General features: G+C 40.7%; 1 protein-coding gene across 1 annotated transcript in view; it reads right to left on the bottom strand.

Moving 5' to 3' along the window:
* The window catches only part of LOC134673644 (integrator complex subunit 1), a 65,709-nt gene that overhangs the window by 45,625 nt on the left and 3,200 nt on the right, over positions 1-16,884 (bottom strand). Inside the window, exons 6-8 of the mRNA XM_063531645.1 lie at positions 16,669-16,804; positions 15,580-15,785; positions 14,307-14,469 (exon numbers count right to left, since the gene is read on the bottom strand). Of these exons, the coding sequence (XP_063387715.1) occupies positions 14,307-14,469; positions 15,580-15,785; positions 16,669-16,804 (505 nt within the window). The remainder of the gene's footprint in view (positions 1-14,306; positions 14,470-15,579; positions 15,786-16,668; positions 16,805-16,884) is intronic.

Genomic DNA, 16,884 nt, shown 5'->3' with positions numbered 1-16,884 from the left:
ATTGAATCAACAAATATTCATTGCGCATGTGTATCCACATTGCCTACTTCCCCGGACGATGATACTCTTATTACGCGATTTTCGTCGCTAGGTAAATTAGTTCGCGTCACGGCATTAATATTTCGTTTTTACAACAAATGTAGAAAACATAAACAAACGCTCCCTGAGTACATCACCGTACCAGAGTACCACTTTGCATTAAAGCGACTTATAATGATTACTCAACAACAAGTGTTTGAAGACGACATTAAAAATATTTCGTCAAATAAATCCCCTTCGTTACGTTTGCGGCGTCTCGCACCTATTTTAGATAGTGAGGGATTATTACGCGTCGGCGGACGTATTCATAAATCGATTTTACCTTATGAGTCAAAACATCAATTAATTTTACCTAAACGACATCCTCTTACAAATCTTATTATTGACGATGCTCACATACACGAATTGCATGCCGGTCCGCAGTGCGTGCAAAACTCGCTCTTACAGCGATATTGGATTCTTTCGGGTCGCGACATTGTACGTCTACGCGTGCATCGTTGTATTCCATGTTTTCGCGCACGCCCCACTCGCGTGCAACCTCGCATGGGCATGCTTCCCTCGGTTCGCTTGCGCCCCGCGCGCGTATTTAGTAAAACTTCGTGCGATTTTTGCGGGCCATTCTACGTTCGCGCTAATAAGGTTCGTAATGCAAAAATAATTAAATGTTATGTTGCAGTTTTCGTATGTATGAGCGTTAAGGCTGTACATCTTGAGTTAGTTTCCGAACTTTCCACAGAAGGTTTTTTAGCTGCGTTGCGTCGTTTCACGTCCCGCCGAGGATATTGTACAGATATATATACCGATTGCGGACGTAACTTTGTTGGTTGTAACAATTATCTTAAAGAATTATACGCGTTCTTACGTAACGATTCGGTCATGAGCGCTCTCAACCAACAAACCTTAAAACAAGGATTAACTTGGCATTTTCAGCCACCGTATGCTAGCCATTTCGGTGGACTATTCGAAGCGGCTGTTAAGAGTTTCAAAACCCATTTATATCGCGTAATAGGTACACAGACGCAAACATATGATTCTATGCACACGCTGACCTGTCAAATCGAAGCGGTACTTAACAGTCGTCCTCTCTGCGTGTTAAGTTCAGACTCTTCCGATCCGTTGCCTCTTACGCCGGCTCATTTCTTAATCGGCGAGCCTCTAACGGCCCTACCGGACGTTTCTTTGATCGACGAAAGCCCTAGTCGTCTTACACGCTGGCGCTGGGTACAACAAGCTGTCCAGCATTTCTGGCGTAGATGGAGTCGTGAATATCTTCATCAACTGCAACAGAGTACAAAGTGGCTTCAAGATCGCGGTCCCGCCATCCGTGAAGGCACTGTTGTTGTGGTACGCGATGACCACTTGCCGCCGCTACAGTGGAAACTCGCGCGCGTTCATGCTGTCCATCCGGGCACTGATAAAGTTATTCGCGTCGTAACTTTAAAAAGTGGGAACACCTTGTTCAAAAGACCCGTAGTTAAGGTCTGTCCCTTACCCTTAGAATAATTCCTACAATCGTTACGACTCTTAATGTTAGCATTTAAGTTAGGTATAAGTTTCTTATCTTGTTGAACTTTCGCGTGTTCTTTTAAAAGACACTACGTGCTTTTAAGGTGAGCGGCATGTTCCGTAGAGGAACAGATTAGTATTAATCAATTTCTATGCATATTTAAATAGGTATTTTTCTTATACATACAAAGCAACACAATTAGTAAAGAATATATTTTCGTGTACTTTGTAGCTAGATATTTTGAACTGGCAACTACATTTATCTCAAAGCCCTTACTTCCGGCGCGACCTACCACCGCGCCACCTAGCGAGGATAAAAAAAAAAAAACTTCTCCTGCCGTTAAATCCAATGGCCGCGAGTGCGCCGCGCTCCGATTAAAATAATTCATATCTCGAGTCCCGTCGCTGCAATCGAAGTGAAAATCAACCAGAGACTTATTAGTGACCCAGTGCCCCCTATGGATATATGCAGCTGTCGATAAAGCAGAGACTTTCCAAATCATCATACATAGACCACCACGCGGTCTGCTAAGGTGCTACTGGATTTATGTAAGTCGCTCTCAATTTATCGAAGCTACAGCAATAAAAGAAAAATATAAATATTTAAAAAAATACAGAACTTACAAAAATATTTCCGACTTAATTTCATATAATGTGTTGCGGGACAGAGTTCGTAAATTAGAACACGAATGCTTTACTACTTTTGTGCGTCGTGCTGAAACAAATATTACTAGTAATCCTAGACAATTCTGGTCATTCGTCAAATCACGATCAACCTCCCACGGTCTGCCCAGCAGTATGAAATATGGAAGTCAGTCGGTTAATACAGGACAAGATATTTGTGAAGCCTTTTCTGATTATTTTTTTACCAATTTTTCACCATCAATTAATTCGACAAGTTGTAACTCACTTGTCTCTAGCACTGAGTCAATCGCCAACATAAATTCAATTGAGGTCGACCCAGATCTCGTCACCACCTTATTGCTTAAGTTAGACTCCTCCAAGTCCGCAGGCCCCGATCAGCTCCCAGCACAATTCTTAATTAAATGTGCGGAGAACCTAGCAAGGCCGATAGTTATGCTTTTTCAGCGTTCCTTCGCAGAGTGCTCTATACCTTCCATTTGGAAGTCTGCTTTTATCACCCCAGTACATAAAAAAGGGCCCAAAACTGATATTGCGAATTACAGGCCCATTTCCAAACTATGTATTATATCAAAAGTGCTTGAAAAAATTGTATTTGAACAAGTCTATAATTCTTTAAGTAACTGTTTTAGTGCTAATCAACACGGGTTTTTGCGACGTAGATCTACAGTATCTAATCTTATTCTATTGAATGATTATGTTACTGATGCTATGGACAGTGGGTCCCAAGTTGATGTAATATATACTGATTACAGCAAATGTATGGGAGATGTATGGGAGAACAAATATCACCTCAGAGCTCCCACCAACCTCACCTGCTCGTGGTGCATCCTGCCGGACAACAGACGAGGCTCTGGACCGACTGATGGCGGTATAACCATTTGTAAACAAGCGTAGCAAAATCCAACAGACCAGTGTCGGGCAGCAGCGACACTGGTGCGATATGTTACGCTCTGCGATCGCCAACCCGCCTGCCCAGCGTGGCGATTATGGGCAAAGCCTCCATGGAAGCACACCAAAAACCACGGCCCCCAGTTCCCGGTCGCCCTGTCGTCCGGGACCACGGCGGCGGTCTCGGTAACGGTAGGGTAGGGGGTGCGAAGAATCGCCGGGTGACGGAAGGCCGCCACAAACAACTGACCTTGGCGACGTACAACGGACGCACGCTACGGCTGGATGAGCACCTGGCACAACTCGAAGAAGAACTCGGAAGGATAAGGTGGCACATTCTGGGATTATGCGAAGTCCGAAGACAGGGGGAGGACACAGTAACCCTCGAATCGGGTCACCTTATGTACTTTCGAGAGGGAGACCAGCTATCCCAAGGTGGCGTAGGGTTTCTGGTAAACAAAGCCCTCTGTGACAACGTCGTGGAAATGTCGAGTGTGTCGAGCAGGGTTGCGTACCTCGTAATTAAGCTCAATGAGAGATACAGCCTCAAGGTGGTACAGGTTTACGCACCGACCTCGACACACACGGACGAAGAAGTGGAAGATATGTACGATGACATATCGAAGGCCCTACATCGCACCACCAAGGCCCACTTCAACGTTGTCATGGGTGATTTCAACGCTAAAGTGGGAGTACAGAATTGCAGCGAGTCGGTAGTAGGATCCCATGGTTTTGGTAGCCGGAATCATAGGGGGCAAATGCTTGTCAACTTCCTCGAGAGAGAGGGGCTTTTCTTGATGAATTCGTTCTTCAAGAAAAAGTCCCAAAGGAAGTGGACATGGCGGAGCCCCGATACTATGACAAAAAACGAGATCGACTTCATCATAACCGACAAAAAGCATATATTCAGAGACGTCTCAGTGATCAACAGGTTTAACACCGGTAGTGATCACCGACTTGTTAGAGGCTCTCTGAATATCAATTATAAGCTCGAACGTGTCCGTTTGATGAAGTCCAGGCTCCGACCTAGCCTGCTCCAAACCATGGTAGGATCTGAAGCATTCCAGTCAAACCTGGAGAACCGATTCGCTGCCGTGGAAAGCACAAATGCCGTTGATATAAACCAGACCCTCAAAAATGTGGTTGGAATCCTCAGGGATGAAGGTACGAGATTTTGCGAAGTACGGCGTAAAGCCGGGAGGTCGAAGCTTTCGGAGGAAACCCTCAGGCTTATGAAGGTACGACGGGAAGACCCACCTGCCACTTCGTCACAGCGACGGGCTCTAAACAAGAGGATTGGCAAACTAGTACGACGTGACCTCCGGTGCGCCAATACACGCTTCATTGAGCAAGCGATTGAGCAGAATCGGGGGTCAAAAGTTTTTGTCCAGTCCCTTGGAAGAAGCCACCTGACGAAGCTGACCACAACCGGTGGGGCTGTTGTATCGTCCCGGTCGGGGATTCTCTCTGAAATCGAATCCTTCTATGGCCAGCTATACGCTTCGCATGCATCTCAACCAGATTCCGAAAATGAGGATTCGAGAGCCACATTAATCCGCCACTTTACCGAAGACTTGCCAGAAATCAGCACTGACGAAATCGAGATGGCCCTCAGACAGCTTAAAAATGGAAGAGCCCCAGGCGAGGACGGCGTCACAACTGAGCTTCTGAAAGCGGGAGGCAAACCTGCACTGAAGGAGCTCCAGAACATCTTTAACGCCGTTCTCTTCGATGGGAGAACTCCAGAGGTGTGGAGTAGGAGTGTTGTCGTGCTGTTCTTCAAAAAGGGAAATAAGTCCCTATTGAAGAACTACCGACCTATTTCGCTCCTAAGCCACATCTACAAGCTGTTTTCGAGGGTCATCACGAACCGCCTAGCACGAAGACTCGACGAATTTCAGCCACCGGAGCAGGCCGGATTTCGAGGAGGATACGGCACCATAGACCACATCTTCACAGTGCGGCAGATCATACAGAAGACTGAAGAGTATAATCGGCCCCTGTGCTTAGCATTTGTGGACTATGAGAAAGCCTTTGACTCCATTGAAATCTGGGCTGTTCTGGATTCCCTGCAGCGATGCCAAGTCGACTGGCGATATATCCAAGTGTTGAGATGTCTGTACAACGCAGCTACCATGGCCGTCCAAGTCCAAAACCAGCAGACTAAGCCTATCCCCATGCATCGTGGTGTGAGACAAGGGGATGTGATATCCCCCAAATTGTTCACAAATGCTTTGGAGGATATGTTTAAAACGCTCGACTGGAAGGAACATGGTATTAACATTAATGGCGAATACATCTCACACTTGCGATTTGCCGACGACATCGTTATAATGGCTGAGACGTTGCAGGATTTAGAGCATATGCTGACCGGTCTAGCTGATTCTTCTCAACGCATAGGTCTCCGGATGAATTTGGACAAAACGAAAGTTATGTTCAACGAACGTGTTGCTCCGGGACCTATTGCAGTACAAGGGGCTGTTCTCGAGGTTGTTCAGGAATACGTCTACCTCGGGCAAATACTGCAGTTAGGACGGAACAACTTCGAGAAAGAGTCGAATAGAAGGATACAGCTGGGCTGGGCAGCATATGGGAAGCTGCGTCGAGTCTTCACGTCGTCAATCCCACAGAGTCTGAAGACAAAAGTCTTCAATCAGTGCGTCCTGCCCGTGATGACATACGGAGCCGAAACGTGGACACTCACGGTAGGACTGGTTCATAAATTCAAAGTCGCTCAGCGAGCTATGGAAAGGGCTATGCTCGGAGTCTCTCTGAGGGATCGTATTCGAAATGAAGTCATCCGTCAGAGAACTAAAGTCGTCGACATAGCCCACCGGATTAGCAAGCTGAAGTGGCAGTGGGCCGGTCATATTAGCCGTAGAACCGATAACCGTTGGGGTAGACGAGTTCTCGAGTGGAGACCGCGCATCGGAAAGCGTAGCGTAGGACGCCCTCAGACTAGATGGAGCGATGACCTTCGCAAGGCGGCTGGCAAGAGCTGGATCAGAGTTGCCGCAAATCGTGCTCAATGGCGTGCAATAGGAGAGGCCTATGTCCAGCAGTGGACGAGAGTAGGCTGATGATGATGATGATGATGATGACAGCAAATGTTTCGATCGTATTGACCACAGTTTATTAATATCAAAGCTGAATAACATCGGGATAAGTGGGGATTTACTGAGATGGTTTATATCCTATATCGAGAATAGGACCCAGGCTGTTGTGGTAAATAATTATATGTCTGGCTGGGTCACTGTTCCTAGTGGGGTACCGCAAGGGTCATTACTAGGGCCACTGCTCTTTAATATATTCATTAATGATATTGACAAATGTCTCCTGCATTCTAACCTTCTATGTTTCGCCGATGACATGAAGGTTTTCTTAAAGATAAAATCTGCTGCTGACTCTATATTACTTCAGTCTGACCTTGCACGCCTTGACGATTACTGCCAATTATACAGATTAGATTTGAATCCCTCTAAATGTTTTACAATGACCTTCTCACGCCAACGTAACTTAATCGACACTAACTATACCTTAAGGTGGTTCTCCTTGCTCGATTTTCATACAACTTTCTTGGCACCCTAGCTCCTATTATATAGGGTTTCTTCATTTGTATATGTAATGTTTGGGTAGTATATATATTTCTGTCTTCGCTTAACGTAAAAAATACTAGATTTTGATTAAAATTATTAAGAAAAAAGCCTTTGAATATTGGTAAAATTTTGCCTCATTGCTTGTTTGTGTGAGTGATGCTTATAGTATCGGTGTAATTCTAACATGGCGACTTCATTTGACAAGTAATCATTTTTAATTTGTCAAAGGTGTAACAGATGGCACTTTAAAACCGCAACACAGATTACCTGTGTATTTTGTTTTATTTTCACTCAATAGAGGGAGGTATATTTAATGCACAAAGCATGTTACGAGTATACCTACTCATTTAAGAATCTCCATTCTGATATAATTTCATTCCCAGATTTAATATAACTTAATAATTATTATGATTATTACACAATAAAATACATTTATATATTTATAGAAAGGTCAGTCCAAACAATCATTCGCGTTACGGTCGTCCACCGAAAACCTTGTGAATTCTGCTTTCGTTTCGGTAAATGTTCTCTGGAAAAGCCTATAATATAGGTATGTGGAGAAAAATGTCATCTTCTTGTAAATAAACAAGATTCTATAATATCTTCTGCTTGTGCATAACAATAACATTAGTAGATGATATTTTTAGGGTTCCGTACCCAAAGGGTAAAACGGGACCCTATTACTAAGACTTCGCTGTCCGTCCGTCTGTCCGTCTGTCTGTCACCAGGCTGTATCTCACGAACCGTGATAGCTAGACAGTTGAAATTTTCACAGATGATGTATTTCTGTTGCCGCTATAACAACAAATACTAAAAACTGAATAAAATAAAGATTTAAATGGGGCTCCCATACAACAAACGTGATTTTTGACCAAAGTTAAGCAACGTCGGGAGTGGTCAGTACTTGGATGGGTGACCGTTTTTTTTTGCTTTTTTTTTTGTTTTTTTTTTTTGCATTATGGTACGGAACCCTTCGTGCGCGAGTCCGACTCGCACTTGCCTGGTTTTTTTCAAAAATGCTGCCTTTCACCCGAGTTAAAACACTCTACTTTTCATTTCGCATACGAGGAAAGTAAAATTCATGTGTTTTTTTTAATACATTTTTATAGTAGGTATTTTTGAGAGTAGGTATTTTCAATTAACAATTTGGCCAAAAGTAATTTATGGAATGGGGAGTCAAATATCAGAATGGAAATTGTACCTATAACAAATCCATTTATACCCAAATTTCAATTGCTTATTGTAAAAAGAATAATAAAATCGTACTTGGAATTGGAACCTAAACTGCTCTAGTGCAGAAACGTATCATTTCCTGCACACCTTTTACAACAACAATGACTCTTTCATATATTCGGTCAAATTGTGCTTTTTGAAAAACTAATTATAGCCAGCCTTTTATGAATGTAGTATGATACCTTTAGGGTATGGTGCTTTACGCACACTAGCGTCCCTTCCCCTCCCCCTGACGCAACCCACCCTTTTTGCATGAAATATGTCCCGGTTCACAGTTTTTTACATTTTTTGAGGAAAGTATACATTTTAGGAAAAAAGTGTCAATGAAAGAAATAATCCTTAATAAATTCTTAATAAAAAAGGTCATATTGATTTTTTTACATGATGCACATTCATGTATTAGCTTGTTAAAATTCGAAATAACATAGTTTTTACTTAGGATTCGAAACTCATTTATTATACACGGTGTAACACGAGGAAACCGAATAATTTTGACAGCGTATTCCTGATCATATTTAGAGACAAAAATGTCCTATAAACTTTTTTGAAATGCGGCTAGTTTCAGAGTTAATACCAATTTAAAAAAATAAAACAAGTTTTTATTGTTACATAGTTCAAAACGCCTTTTTGATGGCGATGTTGCTACTATGGGATTTAGTCTAAATATCCTTATTGATATGTCAAAAAGTGACAATTAAGTAACACGTTGCAAAAACTATGTTTTACGAAAAAAAAGTAAAAATCCATGTTAACTGACAAGTTTACCAATAACATTTACTTTTTATGTACATACATTTATATTCAAAAAATTAAAAAATGGCGGCCAAGTGCGAGTCGGACTCGCTTTCGCGAAGGATTCCGTATATTACACAATTTTTAACATTGTATTTTTTATTTTATTTATTTAGATATTTAATTCAGGGAACAAGGCCCATATTACAAATACCTTACAGACTAACATACATATGTATTTTATAAACTTAAAACTAAACATTATTTATGCGAAACGTGAGTGAAATCTTTAAAAAATCCGTAGGAGTCGGATCAAAAACTGTAATTAAGTCCGACTCACGCTTGACTGTACATTTCTAATAGGTTTTCCTGTCATCTATAGATATAGACCTATTTTATGTATTTTTTCAAAATTTTAAACCTAGTAGTTTCGGAGATAAAGGGGGAGGGGGGAATAGTCATTTTTTGCCTATTTTCTTGAATAACTTCTAAACTGTTTATTCGAAAATTATAAAAAATATATATTTGAGATCCTTACAATAAGCTCTTTCATTTGATATGTAACATGATATATTTTGAAAATTTTTATTTTTTAATTTTTTCGTTTACCCCCCAAAAGTGGCCCCCATGTTTAAAATTCATTTGTTTACAAACTTACATATATGTACCAGATTTCAACTTGATTGGTCCAGTAGTTCCGGAGAAAATCGGCTGTGACAGACGGACAGACAGACAGACGCACGAGTGATCCTATAAGGGTTCCGTTTTTTCCTTTTGAGGTACGGAACCCTAAAAACAATAAAAAAAAATTGTTTTCGGCGAAATTGACCTAAACTCATACAAACATTTTTTCCTTCTTTTAATTTGACCTCAGAAATAAAATCTTTCGCATTTCTTGAGGACACCTTGTATAATAAGTGTTATAAAATGAATATAACCTTTTTTACTAAGAATTTCATAAGGAACTATTTCTTTCATTGACACTTTTATCCTAAAATAGCGCCGACTCTCGGGTCAGCATTATGCTGAGGCGAGCCCATTTCGTGGTAAACAATTTGTAATTATGTTTGTATTAAAAGCCTAGCATGTTACTTTTGTATGTACACTAAGTTTATCACGAAAAATAAATGATTTATGATTTATAAATGATTTAAAATGTATACATGAGGTCAAAAAAAAGGAAAAGATGTAATATGTGTTTAGGTCAATTTCGCCAAAAAAAAAATTTTGTCTGGTTTTTTTTTTAATTTTATGAATGAATTTGTATATAAAAATTAAATGCTATTGGTAAACTTGTCACTTAAAATGGTTTTTTTTCGTAAAACTTAGTTTTTGCAAAGTGTTACTTGTCACTTTTTGACATATCAATAAGGATATTTAGACTAAATCCCATAGTAGCAACATCGCCATCAAAAAGGCGTTTTGAACTATGTAACAATAGAAACTTGTTTTTTTTTATTGGTATTAACTCTGAAACTAGGCGAATTTCAAAAAAGTTTATAGGACATTTTTGTCTCTAAATGTGATCAGGAATACGCTGTTAAAATTATTCGGTTTCCTCATGTTACACCGTGTATAATAAATGAGTTTCGAATCCTAAGTAAAAACTATGTTATTTCGAATTTTAACAAGCTAATACATGAATGTGCATCATGTAAAAAAATCAATATGACCTTTTTTATTAAGAATTTATTAAGGATTATTTCTTTCATTGACACTTTTTTCCTAAAATGTATACTTTCCTCAAAAAATGTAAAAAACTGTGAACCGGGACATATTTCATGCAAAAAGGGGGGGTTGCGTCAGGGGGAGGGGAAGGGACGCTAGTGTGCGTAAAGCACCATACCCTATGGTATCATACTACATTCATAAAAGGCTGGCTATAATTAGTTTGTCTTCCCCATACATTAGAACACAATTTAACCGAATCAATAGCATGAGAAATGAAACGGATATTTCTTGTTTTCTTTGCATTAGCATTTTTCTCTCGATAATTTAATCAATTTGCAACATAAGTAGAAGAATCCTCATATATCCATAAATATCAAAATATAAAAGGACATACATTTTCAGAAGAATTCCCCGTGCGACGTTGCCAAATGGTTTAAAGTACAACATGCTCGCAACGTTTGGATGTCAATAAGTCGACAATGAAAAATTATATTTCAAATCAATTCAAACTTGATATTTTTGACAGTAATGGGTTACTTAAATAAGAAGGCATTTTTCGCCCGGGTCTACTATGGTCAAATGGTCTAGTGGCTTTTAGCTACTGAGTATAAGTCTAACAAGTTGAACAGCATGACAGGGTTCAAACCACGAACAAAGACTCATTTCTTTTTGTATTTACTTATTTATTTTGTTTCATCTTTTTGGTAATTTTATATGCCTTATTTTAAAAGTTATTTTAAGTAAATGTGTTGTATTTGATTATTTCATGTAGGTAAAATTTTGGAAACTTTTATTTTATACCTGGTCAAGCAAATCTTGTCAGTAAAAAAACCGGGCAAGTGCGAGTCGGACTCGCACACGAAGGGTTCCGTACCATAATGCAAAAAAAAACGGTCACCAATCCAAGTACTGACCACTCCCGACGTTGCTTAACTTTGGTCAAAAATCACGTTTGTTGTATGGGAGCCCCATTTAAATCTTTATTTTATTCTGTTTTTAGTATTTGTTGTTATAGCGGCAACAGAAATACATCATTTTTTTTTTTTATTATGAATGGGCTTACTCATGGCCACAGACTAGCCGAGGCGTAGACGTGGCCTACGATGGAGCGAGCTCGCCCAGAAGGTGCCTGTTCACTCTTGATTTGAAGGTTGCCGGGTTATAAGAACACGGAAATATAGACGCCGGCAAGGAATTTCATTCCTTGGCAGTGCGCATAAGGAAAGTAGAAGCAAAGCGCTTCGTGCGAATTGGTGGAATATCTACCAAGTAAGGATGGAAACCGGCCGTGCGTCTAAAAGTCCGATGGTAGAATGGGGACGGTGGAATAAGCTCATCATCATCTGTGAAAATTTCAACTGTCTAGCTATCACGGTTCGTGAGATACAGCCTGGTGACAGACGGACGGACGGACGGACGGACGGACAGCGAAGTCTTAGTAATAGGGTCCCGTTTTACCCTTTGGGTACGGAACCCTAAAAAGGCGCGAAATCCAAATGTTCTATGAACGATATCCCTTAGCGCCTACATTTTTCAAATTTGCCGCCTTTTTCTACTGACAAGATCTGCTTGACCAGCTATACTTCGTCGATAGTTGACTTCTTATGTACCTATTCTGCGATCCTAATTAGCCTCATGCATGACTTTTTTTTAATTATTTTAATCATTATTTATATCCTTTGAAAACCGGAAAATAAAAATACTTTTATAAATCTTCCCATAATATTATTAAAAAATAATTAAAATACTGACAATATTTTACTCACGTAAGTTTAGTTTCGAAGAATAACATACGCTTAAAATAATTCAAAAGAGAATGCTAAAATTATAAATTAAAAAAAAAACTGGCATTGTCGGGGTTTGAACCATGTATCTTAGCTACAATCTGATTTTTTTCAAAATAGAGGCTACGGGTGCCACGAGCACATGACAGTTGATGGTCGAAAACATTAGTTGCTTCTGAATGCCTTGTAATTCTTAATCGTTGCTCAAACAAGAATTTATTATTTAATTTCCAATCTTTTTTCAACAATAAACATTTCATCCGCTGCGCCCTCTAGGTTACTTTACTGTAACATTACGAATCTGCTGACATTTGACACTGACTTTAAGGTGACTTTAAGTACGTAAGTGTGCGTGAATGCAAGAAATTGCAATATTTTGCAGTTGGATTCCGGTAATAACGAAATGAGACAATGTTGAGTTGAACATGTCTCGATTTGGATGTAGTATTTTTTATAGTTTTCGCACATATCAACACATCTTATGAAACTTTGTATTTTGGGAGAAATAGTGAAAATCCACAATTCGTGCACAGTGACGCCATCTTTTGGCTGATAATCGGCATCCCATCCCTAGACATCCACCTTAAAGGGCCTAACTCTTCAGAAAGTATCATGTATGAGAGATTTAGGTGTCATGCACGACTCAAAACAGATTTTTGATAATCACATCAATAGCATTATTAGTGGCGCTTATAAAGCACTAGGTTTCATAATACGCAATTCTATTCACTTCACTCAGGCTAAGACGCTTAAAGTGCTTTATTGTTCATATGTTAGAAGTAAGTTAGAATATGCCTCTCAGGTCTGGAACCCTTGCTACCATACATATATAGACAGAATCGAACGCATTCAGCAAAAATTCGTAAAACACCTTTGCTTTAAATTGAAATATCCCTACAGTTCTTCCAACTATCTTAAAATATGTAAGCACCATCACCTTGTCCCTTTACTAAAACGCCGTGAAGTAGCCGATATTAGCTACCTAATAAGTATTACTAATGGTGTAATCGATTGCCCCGAGTTGCTAAGTAAACTGTGTTTCAAAACCCCCTCTCGTTCTAAAAGGTATCATCCCCCATTAGCAATCAAAAATGCATCTTCCAAATACAGACAGAATAGTTTTTTAACGCGCGCCAGTCGTAACCTTAACGAGTTGTCTAAAGAATTTGATATTGATATATTCAACTGTAGAATCCCTAACGTGAGACGTAATTTAGTGCAGAGATATTTCGAGTCTATTGAGTGAGCGTGTTGTCGCCTTCTTGAATACCTACAAATGTATTATTAATATTTTTACTTTAATAGTCCTCATTTTGTTACTTGTTAATTAGTATCTTTGTTACTTTCAATTTATCTTTATTAGATATGATTTGTGTTGGCTTTGTTCACATATGTGCTTGCGATAGTGCGTAACCTTAGTATAAGTAGTACCTGTTAGTTTAGTATTATGTTACTACCTGTGAGTTCCTATAATTGGCTTTCTGTATCCATCATAATTTCTATGGTATTGTCATAGCTGTTGGTTCTCCAAAAAAAAAAAAATCGCTGATGATAACAAGAAATAACTTAAGAGCCAACAGGAGTGATGGTAATTTCTCCATACAAACGTACTCGACAGTTTCCTCCGTGGGTTTTGATGCTAGAGCAATGATTTTTTCAACACAGATTAATATTGTCAATATCTGTGTCGGACCGTTTTTTGATATCCTTCAAAAATGGCCAAAATGGCCTCTGACTATTCCGCAATGAGAGGCGTAGTATTCAAAACTGATATCAATTAGCCAAAAAAGCAAAACGGTCCGACACAGATAATTTCATAATCATTTAGATTTCCAAATTTGGTTACGATTGGTTAAGATTTGGAGAAGGAAACAGTCGAGTACGAAACCTCAATTTTTGAGATTTTTACGCAGGATTTTTCGCCTTGTCCTTATCGCACTAGTTTTAGCAGCCGCTTCCGTTAGCGAGACGGGTATATTTACGTAAAATATTTAAAACTCAGCTCCTGTTTCGTCTTAAAAATGTAGTCAATATAATAGGTGCTGCGAAAGGGGCGGCTATAGGGCCTAGGGCGGCAAAGACTGCAAATCCTCCAGTGAACACCGAATTAGTCACCGTTGACTTTTATGAGTACCTAAACAAGAGGGGCTACTGGGGCCCCTTCACTTTTATCACATTGAAGTGACAGAGATTACAATTTCTTGTCGCGTACCTGATACGTGTCCGCCATAGCAGCGGGCACAGCTTGCGGCTGGGCCTGTATGAGCGCGGCCAGCACCGCCATGTTGTTGGGGGAGCGTACGTTGGACAGCTCGTTGTAGATGGTGTGAGTGACCACGCTGCGGAGTAGTGCCGGGCTGTCGGACACCATCTCCCTGGCGACAACAATACAGTTGTCAAAGTACTGTTTGATGTTTTTTTGTATAGCACTGAAGTAAAACTGTACTGGCGCGGTCGGTAGGATTAGAAGCTTTGTCATTTTAAAACACTTGCAAAATAGATTGTAATCAAATGTATCCAAAAGAATACCATTTATGATGATAGCCTAGCTAGTAGAATATATAAGAAATGCCAAAATGCCTTACATTATTTTGGAACTGCTAGATCGATTCCTATCACACATAGCTAAGAACCAACGCAAGGAAACTAGCTTTCAGACGTTGGCGTTAAACATATAACACCCCGGGGGATCGTCGGGGATTAGAAAAGGCCACGGCGGGAGGCTACGACGGGCTAGAGGTTAAGCGGGTTAAGCGGCTATGGGACGGAAATAATTTAGCTGCTTCTGCCTGTGAACCAATTCTTGATCTTTTGGTGGGTGGAGGAGCGCCAAAAATTGACGTAAGTTTACATTTGCGTTCGACACTGGTTCCACTACGAGTATTTTTTTTTTCTTAACCTATTTGAGTGTCCCACTGCTGGGCAAAGGCCTCTCACCTGGCTCTCCATAACTCCCGATTTTGTGCTTCCTCCAGCCAGTTGTAAAGGAAGGTGTCAAAGTCGTCTCGCCACCTCCTCCGGGGCCTACCCCGCCCACGCTTCTTTACCGGCGCCCACGAGTAATATTAAAAACTGACCAAGTGCGAGTAGTAGCCGCGTTTCCAGGGTTCCGTACATAAGTCCGACTCACGCTTAACTGCATATTTCTAATAGGCTTTCCTGTCATCTATAGGTAAAGACCTATTTTGAGTATTTTATTTTTATTTTAGACCCAGCAGTTTCGGAGATAAAGGGGGGAATGGTCATTTATTGGCTATTTTCTTAAATAACCTCGAACCTATGTATTTTAAAATTATAAAAAAAATATGTCCATCTTTGGGTCACTAATTTACATATGTGTACCAAATTTCAACTTAATTGGTCCAGTAGTTTCCGAGAAAATAGGCTGTGACAGACGGACAGACAGACAGACGCACGAGTGATCCTATAAGGGTTCCGTTTTTTCCTTTTGAGGTACGGAACCCTAAAAATAAATGTGTCAGTACCTGAGGCAGGCCTGGTAGGCCTGCTGCAGCGGCTTGGTCTTGAGCCGCATGCGCGCCAGCTGCGCCAGCACCTCGTGGTCGCGCGCCGCCGTGGGCCCGCACGCGTCCGCGTTGCAGCACACGTACGCCAGCAGCTCCTGCGCCGCGCGCCACAGCTTGCCCGAGTGGAGCCACGCCTCGAGCCGGGACGCGGATATCATGCGGATCTGGAATCAAAAGAGATTTGAAGTATTGCCAGGGAGGTTTTGGGATTATACTGAGCAACTTTTACTATGGGACCAACCCCGAAATCGCAAAACTCTCGAAGATCTACACTCGCACAACTTCACAGCTCAAGTAGACAATGCTCCCTGGTACTGCACTACTTTAAGCATCACAGTTTGTCTTTGCCTGTGCTTCTAGATTTTTCTATTCCACAGTGCTTTTGATAAGTATGAATATAAAGCTGGCCATACACACTAGCGTACGCCTGCGCAGTGTTACCTGTGCAGTTCAACTGCGCAGTTAAAACGCAGCGTCTGTGGCATTCGACGGTGCAGTTTTCTACGACTGCACAGTTGACCTGCGCAAATATGAAAATACATATTTTTTACCTGTGCGCTCCTGAACTGTACATGTAAAACTGTGTGCGGCGTTCGCCTCAGTTGATCGCGAAGATTGTAAATCGCAGATAGATTGCGATTGCATAAAAACGTCTCGTAAGACATTCGTATGACCTTCCAGTAGCAAGGAATCGCAATGTTACTGTTGATTTCTCATTAGGAGTTATAGCGGTTCTCATAATAGTGTCCTGCTTTTTAATATAGGGTTTATTTAACATCCTTAGATAGTATTAGAACAAATTACATTATTTCAGTTTATCCTTAGATAGATTCGGTAATATTCAGGATATATTTTTAATTCCTTTCAAAGTGCTCTGTCAACATGAAGCACAGCTGACGACGGTGCCATAGCTACACAACTGAGAGTTTGTGCAGGTTTACCGCTGCCGTGTGTGTGCTCCACCCAGCTAGGGTTTACCTGTGCAGTTTAACTGTACAGGTAAAACTGCGCAGGCGTACTCTAGTGTGTATGGCCAGCTTAAGTTACCTCAGGGAACCCGCAAGTAGCAGAAAGCAGCTTCAAGAACCCTTTCCCGATGGCGTCCGGCGCGGCTCGCCGCTGGATCTGCTCTTTAATAGCTTCTAGCACCAATGCTTCGACAGTCTCGTAGCTACTCGAATATCTGTGTGAAAGAATTTATGTGGAGATTTGGCATTTAAATGAGAATTCTATTTTACAAGTCCCTTCACACTTGAGGAAGTT

Source organism: Cydia fagiglandana, chromosome 18, assembly GCF_963556715.1.
Source record: "Cydia fagiglandana chromosome 18, ilCydFagi1.1, whole genome shotgun sequence".
Classification (NCBI taxonomy): Eukaryota; Metazoa; Arthropoda; class Insecta; order Lepidoptera; family Tortricidae; genus Cydia; species Cydia fagiglandana.
This window is presented reverse-complemented; position numbering and strand designations above follow the sequence as displayed.